Source organism: Rana temporaria, chromosome 1, assembly GCF_905171775.1.
Source record: "Rana temporaria chromosome 1, aRanTem1.1, whole genome shotgun sequence".
NCBI classification, from domain to species: domain Eukaryota; kingdom Metazoa; phylum Chordata; class Amphibia; order Anura; family Ranidae; genus Rana; species Rana temporaria.
In genome coordinates this window covers 511239427-511252243 of record NC_053489.1, presented here as the reverse complement: position 1 = coordinate 511252243, position 12817 = coordinate 511239427, and the positions used below count along the sequence as shown (strand labels likewise).

Genomic DNA, 12817 nt, shown 5'->3' with positions numbered 1-12817 from the left:
ATGAATGAAGCGTAGCGCAAATAATTTGCGGGGGCGCAGGGCAAAAACGGGACGCTGCGCCTCCGTACGGAGTGCGCAGCGGTACCTGAATCTACCCCAGAGTGATAAGTGGACCGTGAGCCCTTTCACCAGTCCCTTGATGAAGAAGCAAACTGGCTTGGAAACATGTCCTGTGTCTACAGGGAGATTGGGGGTTCCAGTCCCCGGATGAACACTGATTGCAGTGACAGCGGTTTTCTCCATCTTCAACATACTTCATCCCCCGCCGGTGACCAAGGTTGGAGGTTCTCTGGCTGCCCCTTGGTAATTTCTGGCGCCCAAGTCACCTTTATGCCATGCCCTACACACATGTACTTTCTTGGAGCGCATTTCTATGTTTCAATGAATTGTCCTTTATTTTTTAACGCTATACTATGGGGTTGTGCTGTTTCTTTTGTCATTGATCTAAAACACATTATATGGTTTGCCCAGTTCCTCCCCCCTGGAAATGCACGATGGCTCCAGTCCTCCCCAAACTCTCCAGAGGTGATGGAGATGGGTGGCTGATTGTGGGAGATGACAGGCTGATGTCACCAGATAAGACACTTAGAGTGACAGATCCAGGGCAGGTGCGGCGTATCTCCACTGGGGGCGCCAGTGTGCCGCTATACGGGCGGGGAGGGAGCGCTGCGAGTCACACGCTGCCTCAGTAAGTTGCTGCTTGTCAGCGGCGGAGGAAGAAGAAGCCATGGACAGCGATGAGGAGAACGTGGAGGAGACGGTGGAAGGTGGGTGACCCGCTTTGTGTCTACATACACCAGGGGAGCCCAGGGAGGGACATACAAGGCTTCCCCGACAGAGGATGGCGTGACCCTAATCCTGGTGTGACTGGAAGGAGGTGGGGGAGGGGGGAGCCATGTGTACAGAGCCCAGCCAGGGGCCACACTGTCTACATGGAGCTGAGGCATGAGTGCTGGTCTGGGGGAGGACTGGTACTACATGGAGCCCCCCAACCCCAGCATGCTACTACTCTACCTACCCCCCCCCCCCTCCAGCATGCTACTACTCTACCTACCCCCCCCCCCTCCAGCATGCTATTACTCTACTTACCCCCCCTCCAGCATGCTACTACTCTACTTACCCCCCCTCCAGCATGCTACTACTCTACTTACCCCCCCTCCAGCATGCTACTACTCTACTTACCCCCCCCTCCAGCATGCTACTACTCTACTTACCCCCCCTCCAGCATGCTACTACTCTACTTACCCCCCCCTCCAGCATGCTACTACTCTACCAACCCACCAAACTTGCTACTACACTACCCACCCCCCTCCATGCTACTACTCTACCTACCCCCCCAAATTGCTACTACCAACCCCCCTCCAGCATGCTATTACTCTACCTACCCCCCCAATCATGCTACTACATTACCTACCCCCCAACATGCTTCTACACTACCTACCCGCCAGAGCAGCCCCCCCCCCCAGTATGCTACTACACTACCCCCTCCCTTCCACCCCAGCGTGCTACTACACTACCCCCTCCCTTCCACCCCAGCGTGCTACTACACTACCCCCCCCCCCCTTCCACCCCAGCGTGCTACTACACTACCCCCCCAACATGCTACTACACTGTAAGCATGCTACTCCCCATAGAGGAGAGCGGGACTCTGACAGGTGAATAGAGATGGACTTGTCAGCCACCTGCTTAGGGGGGATTAACAAATTGATCCCCCCCCCCCTGAGCAAAGCGGGACAAGCCTGTGTGAAAGGGCCCTAATACAGGGGGTGTGTTCCTGGCCAGATCACCAGGAGAAAACAGAGGGGAGAAGACTAAAAATACACTGATGCAACCATCACATCTAATGATGGTAAGCTGCATTTTACTGTATTACGTTTTGGGTCTAAAGTGTTTGTAAACCTAAGACATGAAAAATGAACAAAGCATATAATTTTTGTATAATTTACCTCTAATGTTGGGTGTAGGTGCTGCTAGTTTGTTTTTTTACATTTTAGAACGAGGTGTCTTGAGATTGTGTAGAATTGTAAAGGGGACCTTTAACCACTTCCTGACGGCCGTACGACTATATACGGCCGCAGGGTGGTTCTAAATCTCTGGGTCGCTGTCTTTTTACGGCCTCCGAGCCACACGAGTGCCCGCCGCATCGCCAGGTTGCCAATGCACGTGCCTGGCGGCCGCGATGTCTGCCAGGCACCCGCGATCGGCGGTTACAGAGACAAGGACGTGGGGCTCTGTGTGTAAACACACACATCCACGTCCTGTCAGGGAGAGAGGAGACCGATCTGTGTCCCTTGTACATAGGGACACAGATCGGTCACCTCCCCCAGTCAGTCCCCTTCCCCCACAGTTAGAAACACTATGCAGGGTACACATTTAACCCCTCCCTCACCCCCTAGTGTTAACCCCTTCAATGCCAGTCACATTTATACAGTAATCAGTGCATATTTATAGCACTGATCGCAGTGTGAATGGTGTCAAAAGTGTCCGATGTGTCCGCCATAATGTCGCAGTTCCAAAAAAAATTGCAGATTGTCGCCATCACTAGTAAAAAAAAAAATTCTGTCCCCTATTTTGTAGGCGCTATAACTTTTGCGCAAACCAGTCGCTTATTGTGATTTTTTTTTTTACCATTGGGCTATTTATTACAGCAACAAGTAAAAAATATAATTATTTTTTTCAAAATTGTCGCTCTTTTTTTGTTTATAGCGCAAAAAATAAAAACCGCAGAGGTGATCAAATACCACCAAAAGAAAGCTCTATTTGTGGGGAAAAAAGGATGACAATTTTGTTTGGGAGCCACTTCGCACGACCGTGCAATTGTCAGTTAAAGCGACGCAGTGCCGGAAGCTGAAATTTCACCAGGGCAGGAGGGGGGTATATGGGCCCAGTAAGCAAGTGGCTAAAGTGGTTGTAAACCTCAGACATTAAATATGAACAAAGCTTATCCCTCTATGGTGTGTACGTGTGTCATTCCTGTCCGCTGCCTCGTTCCTCTGCTATCAGCACAAGTCACTTTTGACAAGTTTTCCCTGTTCGTCTTTCAGGACAGGTACTGTAGAGAGACACAGGTTCCTCCCCTCACAGGAAACACCGCCTTCCAATTAAGAATTTAAGCCTCATCCTCCCTCAGCTCCTCAGTTTATGGTGTTTCCTCCGGAGGGGAGACACCGCTGGGGGCCAAGGGCCAGACAGCTGGGGAAGCTGAGGCCAGTTTTCCTGAGAGGGGGGACCTGTTCTCCCTGGGCTCAGGGCTATTTTTTAAATGCATGGCGTCCTGGTTGACTGGGGAAGTCACTTACCCAGGACATCGCCGTGTAGCGTCCCGCGGACATTCCTGGGGTGGATTCAGCCGCGGAGGCCTATTCACTAAACGCACAGGGGTGGCGCTGCAGGCGGGGTGCACGCTCCCTGTGAGATTTCACAGTCGGCCAGGAGCTGGGCCGGACCGGATGACGAGTGACGTCAGTTCCGGGGGGGGGCGGGCACTTCCGCCGGATACGCGTCACTGGTCCCAGACGCTGCAGTGTGAAAAGGCCTGACGCTGGGCTGGTGCGGCCTCTCTCTTCTCAGCCGTAGGGTCGGCGTTTTGGCAGGCAGTCGCGACCACATTCCTCAGCGAGATGTCGGAAGCAGAGGCTTCCCGTGCACCTCCGGATGACGACAGCACCAGCCACTCTAAGGTAAGGAGAACCCTGGGGTGGTGTTCCCTTATCATGTTGTACAGCTTCACTGGTGATTTTTTTGTTTTCTTCTCCTGGTGGTCGGGGAGTTTGTTAGTGTAGTGTGTCTGGAACCCTGGTGGTGGTTGGTCCTAGAACACTCCTGGTGGTTACCTGTGTTATGCGCTGGTCTCTCTTTTAATCTAGCCTCCACTTTCTTCTGTGTTTTTCAGAAATCCACAGAAAAATCAGCCCACAGCAGGAAGAAATGCCCTTCCTGCAGATCTTCACTTAGTGAGAGTTGGAACAAAGCACTTTGCAGGAGATGTATTGAGGGGCTGGTTAAAGAAAGGGAGGCAGAGCAGGCATCTGAATTAGCAGCTTCTATGAAAGAGCTTTCTGGCACCTTTCAATCGTTTAAAGATATTTTTGCTAATTTTCAATTGCCCCAAAGCAGCCCTTCTGTAGCGCAACAGGTAATTCCACCGAATCCTGAGGTTCTTCCCTCTGGGAGTAGAGAGAAACCTGCGGATATCAGAGAGGATGCTGAGGAGGAGCAAGACAGTGCCGCTTCTAGCTCCCAAGAGGAGTCAGATAGTGAGAAGACAGAGGCAGGGTCCTCAAAGGTCTCTCGCTACAAGCTTTCCCTTGAAGAGGTGGAAGAGTTATTGGAAACTATCCACGCTACTTTAGGGATAGTTGAGGAGAAAAAGACACTGTCACTCCATGACCAGATGTACAGTGGTTTGGGAGAACAAAAGAAAAAGGTTTTTCCAGTCCATGAAGTACTGGTCAATGCCATCAAAAAAGAATGGCAGGACCCAGAGAGGAAACCTTTCTTCTCAAACTCTTTGAAGAGGAGGTTTCCTTTTTCTGAAGAGGAGGCTTCAGTGTGGAACAAATCCCCCAAACTAGATGCCGCCTTTTCGCAGGTATCCCGACATACGGACTTGGCGTTTGAGGACATGGGGGTCCTTTCAGACCCCATGGACAGGCGGATGGATTCGCTATTAAAAAAGTCCTGGGATGCTTCCCAGGGGAACCTTAAGCCAGCTATGGCAGCAACAGTAGTGGCCCGTAATTTAGAGCATTGGCTCTTACAAATTAAGGCACATATTGAGGCCGGAACGCCAAAAGAGACTATACTTTCCTCTTTTCCAACTTTACTGAGTGGCGTACGGTATGTAGCGGACGCCTCAGCAGAGTCAATCCGCATGTCTGCCAGATCTGCAGCTCTATCTAATTCTGCAAGAAGAGCTCTCTGGCTCAAGACATGGCAGGGGGATAGCGCCTCAAAGGTTAAATTGTGCGGGATCCCCCTTACAGGAGACTTATTATTTGGGCCAGGCTTGGAGGCTGTCTTAGATCGTACAGCCGACAAGAAGAAGGCTTTCCCCTTAAAGAAAAAATTTGGGGGACAGACAAAGAAAAAATTCTGGACCCAAAAGAAGGTGGAAGTCCCCAAACCTGAGGGAAAGAAAAAGTTTTGGGGACCAAAAGGGAAAGGCCGTGCCGGGGCACTTTTTCGTGCTCCTGAACAGCCCCAAAAACCTCAGTGACGGAGTCAAGGTGGGAGGAAGGTTGGGGGCCTTTCTCCCACAATGGGAGACGATCACCAGCAACCAATTTGTGCTGGGGATCATAAGGAGAGGGTACAGACTAGAGTTCTCAAGTCCCCCCCTATCCAGACTCTTAGTCACCAATTTGCCCCAATGCAAAGAGAAATCTGTGGCTCTGATCTCCTCTCTTCAGGAGTTGGAGGATCAGGAGGTGGTAGTTCGGGTTCCATCGGAGGAGATAGGAAAGGGCTTCTACTCCCACATATTTGTGGTCCGCAAGCCTTCAGGGAAATTCAGGCTTATACTGAATTTAAAACCTCTAAACACCTCGGTCACGTACAAACGGTTTCGGATGGATTCCATCTATTCCGTGAGGACACTCCTCCTTCCGAACTGCTTCATGGCATCCATAGATCTAAAGGATGCCTACCTACACATCCCAATAGCGGAATGCCATCAGAGATTTCTCAGACTGGCAGTGAGGTCCAGAGAGGGGACGTTTCACCTGCAATTCAAAGCACTCCCCTTCGGGCTCTCCTCTTCCCCCCGCATATTCACCAAAGTGATGGTGGAGGTACTAGCCTTTCTACGTCTCAAGGGCATCCTGGTGGTAGCTTACCTGGACGATCTGCTATTTTTTGCAGACTCCCCGACACGGTTGTCCCAGGACCTCCAGGTTGCAAAGGGGATTCTGGAAAACCTAGGTTGGTTACTCAATCTGGAAAAATCCAGCCTGACACCCTCCCAAAGAGTCACTTTTCTGGGATATGTACTGGACTCAACCAGACAGATGACTTTTCTCCCAATAGAAAAAGTTCAGAAGGTGGACAATGTAATATCACTTCTTCAGAGCAGTGGCCAGCTTCCGATAAGGAAAGTCATGTCAGCTCTGGGGTTATTAACATCTTGTCTTCCTGCAGTGCAGTGGGCGGGTCTGCATTTCCGACCTCTACAACTGTTCATACTGAACATTTGGGACCACAAACCAGAATCCTTGGATTCCCTGATATCCATACCGGTTCACATCAAGAGGTCCCTTTGGTGGTGGAGGAAGGGGGCGAACCTTTTACAGGGCCTGGATTGGATCTCCCCGATTTCCAGAACAGTGACAACAGATGCCAGTGGCTCCGGTTGGGGAGCACACCTGGACTCCCTTCTGACACAGGGTCGCTGGGCAAAAGAGGACTCGCAAAAATCTTCGAATTGGAGAGAACTAAAAGCGATAGAGTTAGCCCTCAAAGCCTTTCAGAAGGAGCTGCAGGGACAGCATGTTCGAATCAGGACAGACAACTCCTCGGCAGTAGCTTATGTCAACAAGCAGGGGGGCACCAGGAGCAAGTCCTTATGGGATCTGACAAAATCTATTCTCATATGGGCGGAGGCCAATGTCTTGTCCCTCTCAGCCATACATCTGAAGGGAGAATTAAATCAGGTCGCAGACTTCCTCAGCAGGAAGAAACTGAGGGAGGGCGATTGGGTTCTGAATCAGGAAGTTTTCAGAGCGATCACTCAAAGATGGGGTCTTCCGGAGGTGGATTTATTTGCCTCAAGAGAAAATGCCAAAACTCGGCTCTTTTTTTCCCTAAACAGATGGGATGGAGCTCTGGCGGTGGACGCTCTGGCCCAAACCTGGAAGTTCTCCAGGTGTTATGCTTTCCCCCCTCCGGTTCTAATACCAGCAGTCCTGAGGAAACTGCAGGGGGAGAACACAACACTCATTCTCATCGCACCTCATTGGCCCAGGAGACCATGGTTCTCTATCCTAAAAAATCTATCGATAGAATCTCCTTGGATTCTACCAATTCGGGAGGATCTCCTTTTGCAGGGTCCAATCTGCTGCCCGCAGGTAGAGAGATGGAACCTGGCAGCTTGGCTTCTGAGGAAGAGCTGCTGAGGGGCAAAGGGTTTTCAGAACGCTTGGTTGAAACACTCCTAAGCTGTAGAAAGAAGGAGACGCAAGCCATTTACCAAAAAGTGTGGAAACGGTTTAACATCTGGTGTGCAGAAAGCTCATTCAGTGTCAACAGCTCTGTGGCTGTTTTAGAATTTCTTCAAGCTGGAGCTGATAAAGGGTTGGCAACTAGCACGCTGAAGGGTCAGGTGTCAGCGCTAAGTGTATTTTTTGAAAAACAACTAGCATTTGACCCTTGGGTCTCTAGATTTTTTAAGGCTTTGAGTAGACGGAGACCTGTTAAAACCTCCAACTTCCCAGTTTGGGATCTCTCATTGGTTCTTCAAGCCTTTACAGTAGAACCATTTGAGCCTTTAGACAAATGTAGTTTAAAAGTGATCACTCTCAAAACAGTATTTTTAGTAGCGATCACTACTGCCAGGAGAGTGAGCGAACTCGAGGCCCTATCTATTAGGGTCCCCTTTTTTCAAGTTTTTCCGGATCGCATCATTTTTAAGACAGATCCGGCTTTTCTACCAAAGGTAGCTTCTAAGTTTCACAGAAGTCAAGAAATAACATTGCCTTCTTTTTGTTCAAATCCTGTGAGGGAACAGGAACACAAGTTTCACAACCTAGATGTTAGGAGGTGTGTCCTACAATACTTGGATTACACAAGTCAGTTCAGGAAAGCTGATTCACTATTTGTTTTGTTTTCTGGGTCCAAGAAAGGGTCTAGGGCTTCTAGACGCACGATAGCCAGGTGGTTAAGGACAGCCATCGTTCTAGCCTATTCTTCTAGGGGAGTAGAGCCTCCACAGGGTATCAAGGCTCATTCCACCAGGGCAGTAGCAACTTCCCAAGCAGAGTGTGCTGGTGCTTCCCCGGAGCAGATCTGCAAGGCTGCAACATGGTCTAGTTTCTCAACGTTTGTAAAACATTACAGACTGGACCTACTTTCAACCAAAGACCAGGCTTTTGGACGCAAAGTACTGCAAGCAGTTGTCCCACCCTAGGGTAAGGTGCTCGCTTATCCTCTCTACAGTACCTGTCCTGAAAGACGAACAGGGAAAAACGGGGTTACTTACCGGTAACATCCCTTTTCCTGGAGTCTTTCAGGACAGCACTGGTACCCACCCTCTTTGTTGTAGGGGATATTATGGAAACTCATCAGACGAGGCCGTCAGGTAAGATGTAATTTTATACTTTTATGACGTGTTCTTGTGTCTCCCCAGCTGGCCGGAGGTACTCTGGAAAAAACTGAGGAGCTGAGGGAGGATGAGGCTTAAATTCTTAATTGGAAGGCGGTGTTTCCTGTGAGGGGAGGAGCCTGTGTCTCTCTACAGTACCTGTCCTGAAAGACTCCAGGAAAAGGGATGTTACCGGTAAGTAACCCCGTTTTTCCTGACACCAAGGGAAAAATGGTGACAGGGGAGGGCACAGTTTGTGATTGACAGCCTTAGCTCTGTTTCTGTGTGTCCCTTCCATCTCTGTGTATCGCCTGATGCCAGTCACTTCACTAGGGTATATGTAAAGGTTTACAGTGCATCCAGAAAGTATTCACAATGCTTTTTACACATTTTCTTATGTTACGGTCTTATTCCAAAATGGATTAAATTCATTATTTTTCTCAAAATTCTACAAACAATACCCCATAATGACAACGTGGAAGAAGTTTGTTTGAAATCTTTGCAAATGTATTAAAAATAAAATAAATCCCATGTACATAAGTATTCATAGTCTTTGCTCAATGCTTTGTTGAAGGATCTTTGGCACCAATTACAGCCTCAAGTCTTTTTGAGTACGATGCTACAAGCTTGGCACACCTATTTTTGGGCAGTTTCTCCCATTCTTCTTTGCAGGGCCTCTCAAGCTCCATCAGGTTGGGTGGGGAGCGTCGATGCACAGACATTTTCAGATCTCTCCAGAGACGTTCAATCGGATTCAAGTCTGGGTTCTACCTGGGCCACTCAAGGACATTCACAGAGTTGTCCCGTAGCCACTCCTTTGTTATCTTGGCTGTGTGCTTAGGGTCGTTGTCCTGTTGGAAGATGAACCTTCGCCCTAGTCTGATGTCCAGAGCGCTCTGGAGCAGGTTTTCATCAAGGATGTCTCTGTACATTGCTTTATTCATCTTTTCCTCAATCCTGACTAGTCTCCCAGTTCCTGCCACTAAAAAACATCCCCACAGCATGATGCTGCCACCACCATGCTTCACTGTAGGGATGGTATTGGCCAGGTGATGAGCGGTGCCTGGTTTGCTTCAGACAGGACTCTTGCCGTTCAATCTTATTTTGACGTCCTGCCAGCGCAGCACCCCAGTGTGAAAGGACTCTGGCTTTCACACTGGGATTGCAGATGAGTCTTTTTTTTTTTAGGTGCTTACAGGTGCTATTTTTAGCACTAAAGAGCCTGAAAAATGCCTCCAGTGTGAAAGGTTCTTATGGAAGAGTGGCAAGAAGAACACCAGAAGAAATTATAATTCCCTGCCTCTAAATGGCCCTACATGTTAGCTTATGTGTCCATGGCTTTTAGAGGCAGAAAAGAAAATGCACTGCAAGTGCAATCAGGAGCGGCGGCGTTTGGGTATAAAAATAAACACTTGACGCAGGTAAATGAGTATAAATACACATTGAGGGTAATCGCTTTTAATGGTGAGTGCCAATTCATTTTAAAAAGGCCAGAATAAATCATTATTCTGGCCAATGAAATTAATTAGCACCTAAATGCGTTTACAAGTGTCAAGTGCTTTTTCTGCCAAAATGACACTGCCAGACGGAAAGGTGTCTAGGAGAGATAGAAAAGCAACTAATGTGCACAAGGCCTGAGCCATAAATCAATTGAGCAAGTGCAATGTACAGTATAGCGTGTGCTTTGTAAACATTTACACATTACATAACAGATACAGCTAGTTTTTAAGACAGTCAAAGTGCCCATATAAAAAAAAACACCTTACACCCCAATAAAACCCCCCCCCCCCCCCCATAAATCCTCACAATCAGTGGATTGTTGGTGCAATGCCAGGCTCTTACAGACTTTTCCTACTCATCCACTGGAAAGCTGGAGCAAGTGTCTGGACTATGAGTGGGGTATTCACCACAATTGTGTTCCATTGAGAAATACAAATCTGTTTGAATAAAGTGCGATTGCTGTAGATCTGAGGGGATGCTCTGCTGATTTTATCATCCAATCATGTGCAAGCAAAAATGCTGTGTTATATTTTCCTTGCATGTCCCCCTCAGATCTACAGCGACTGGCAAAGTGGATTTGCCTTTCGTAAATAACCCCCAATGTTTTAAATTGCAGTGACTTTGGAATGGTGAGCTGCATGCGCTGTCTATTAGGGAGCCCTTTTTGTCAATAGAATTAAAAACAGACCCAGGTTTTCTTCCAAAGATTTCTTCAGTTGATCACCGCTCCCAAGACATTGTCCTTCCGACATTTTGTCCCAGTCTCTCGGGAGACAAAAATAATTTTCATACCTGTAAAGAGAACAGTCTTCTGTTATTTGGAAGTGACCAAGGATTTTAGGAACTTGGACTCCTTTTTTGTTTTGTATGCTGGAGCCACCAAGGAGCCCATAGCCAGATGGCCAAGGTTGGCTATCGTGGAAGCTTATGTTCAGTCTGGTCTGTTGGGGAGTCGTACTCACTCCAGGAGAGTTCTTGCAGCCACTTGGACATAAAGGGCTGGTGCTAACCCAAGAACAAATTTCCAAGACAGCAACGTGGTCAAGCTTATCCACCTTGTGTTTGTCATTCTAGCCGGTTAAGGACCGGCTCACTCAGATATACATCGGCAGAATGACACGTACAGGCAGATTAACGTACCTGTACGTCGCCTTTAAGACACGGCATTGTGGGCGCGCACGCTCCTTGAGTGTTATCGTAGGTCCTGTGGACTCGATGCTAATGTAAACAAGCATTTTCCCATTCTTACTAGTGACAGGACACTGATCACAGCTCCCTGTAATTGAGAGCGGTGATCAGTGTCGTGTCACACACACAACCCATCCCCCCCTACCGTTAGAAGCACTCCCTAGGACACACATAACCCCTTCACTGCCAGTCACATTTACACAGTAATAAGTGCATATTTATACCAGTGATCACTGTGTGAATGGTCCCGAAATAGCGCCAAAGGTGTCTGATGTGTCCGCCATAATGTGAGTCACGATAAAAATCGCTGATCGCCGACATTGCTAGTAAAAAAATAATTAATAAAAATGCCATAAAACTATCCCCTATTTTGTAGACGCTATAACTTTTGCGCAATCCAATCAATAAACGAAAGAAAGAAAAAAATGTTATATTTTTTGGGGGGAAATGTATTATAGCTAAAAGTAAAAAATATTGCTTTTTTTTTTTTCAAAATTGTTGGTCCTTTTTTCTTTTTTTCTTATAGCATAAAATATAAAAACTGTAGAGGTTATCAAATACCACCAAAAGAAAGCTCAATTTTTTGGGGGGAAAAGGACGTCAATTTTGTTTGGGAGCCACGTCGCACGACTGCGCAATTGTCAGTTAAAGCGATGCAGTGCCAAATCGCAAAAAGTTGAAGTGGCTAAACTAGATTTGTAGTCCTCTGGGGGATTAAGCCTTTGGTAGAAAGGTTTTGTCCCACCCCAATGTGGTAAGTCCTCATTTATCCTCTCAGGTGCTGTCCTAAAAGACATTTTGGGAAAGTTCAAGCTAGACTTGCCAGTAACTTGTTTTCCCGTAATCTTTTAGGACAATTGCCTGCCCTTATGCTGTTTATACAATGTTGTGTTTCAGCTGGGTAGGAGGCACTCTACTACAACTGAGAACCTGTGGGGAGAAGTCTCCACTTAAAGGGGTTGTAGAGGTAAAAAAATGTTTTCCCTAAATGGCTTCCTTTACCTTAGTGCAGTCCTCCTTCACTTACCTCATCCTTCCATTTTGCTTTTAAATGTCCTTATTTCTTCTGAGAAATCCTCACTTCCTGTTCTTCTGTCTGTAACTCCACACAGTAATGCAAGGCTTTATCCCTGGTGTGGAGAAAGCCTCTTGAGGGGGCGATCAGGAGAGTCGGGACGCCCACTCACACACAGCTCCTTTATCTGCAAAGTAGAGTGTCCTGACTTGCCTGCTCGCCCCCTCCCCCCTCAAAAGGCTTTCTCCACACCAGGGAGAAAGCCTTGCATTACTGTGTGGAGTTACAGACAGAAGAACAGGAAGTGAGGATTTCTCAGAAGAAATAAGGACATTTAAAAGCAAAATCAAAGGATGAGGTAAGTGAAGGAGGACTGCACTGAGGTAAAGGAAGCTATTTAGGGATTTTTTTTTTACCTTTACAACCCCTTTAAGTTCGGGAGTGGGGGTGTTTCCTGTGATTGGAGGGAGCAGCTACGATCTCTCGGATGCGGTCGTGGAAGACTGATGGAAAAAATGTTACTGGTATGTCTAACATGCATGTGTTTGTTTACACCTGCCGACATCCAATCCTATCCACTAAAAATAGATGGATGGGGATCCGTTCACCATCTGTTTGGTGGATCAGATGACAGCCGGATGTAAACAAACAGGTGGTCCATTTTACAACCAACCATAAAGGAGAGCGGGCTCTGTCACCTGTATATATGGAACATGAAAAGTGGCAGCTATCCTCAGAGTATAGCCAGCTCTGTGTCAAGACACAAAGGGATACACCACCTGAGTGCAGTGGTTAAAACAATCTTTTAATGCGCTAGG

The 12817-nt window shown here is 47.8% G+C and overlaps 1 protein-coding gene across 1 annotated transcript in view; it reads left to right on the top strand.

Moving 5' to 3' along the window:
- Nucleotides 1-600: 600 nt before the first annotated feature.
- SETD7 (SET domain containing 7, histone lysine methyltransferase) overlaps nt 601-12817 on the top strand; it is a 50689-nt gene continuing 38472 nt past the window's right edge. Inside the window, exon 1 of the mRNA XM_040331202.1 lies at nt 601-767. Within this exon, the coding sequence (XP_040187136.1) occupies nt 728-767 (40 nt within the window). The 5' untranslated portion in view covers nt 601-727. The remainder of the gene's footprint in view (nt 768-12817) is intronic.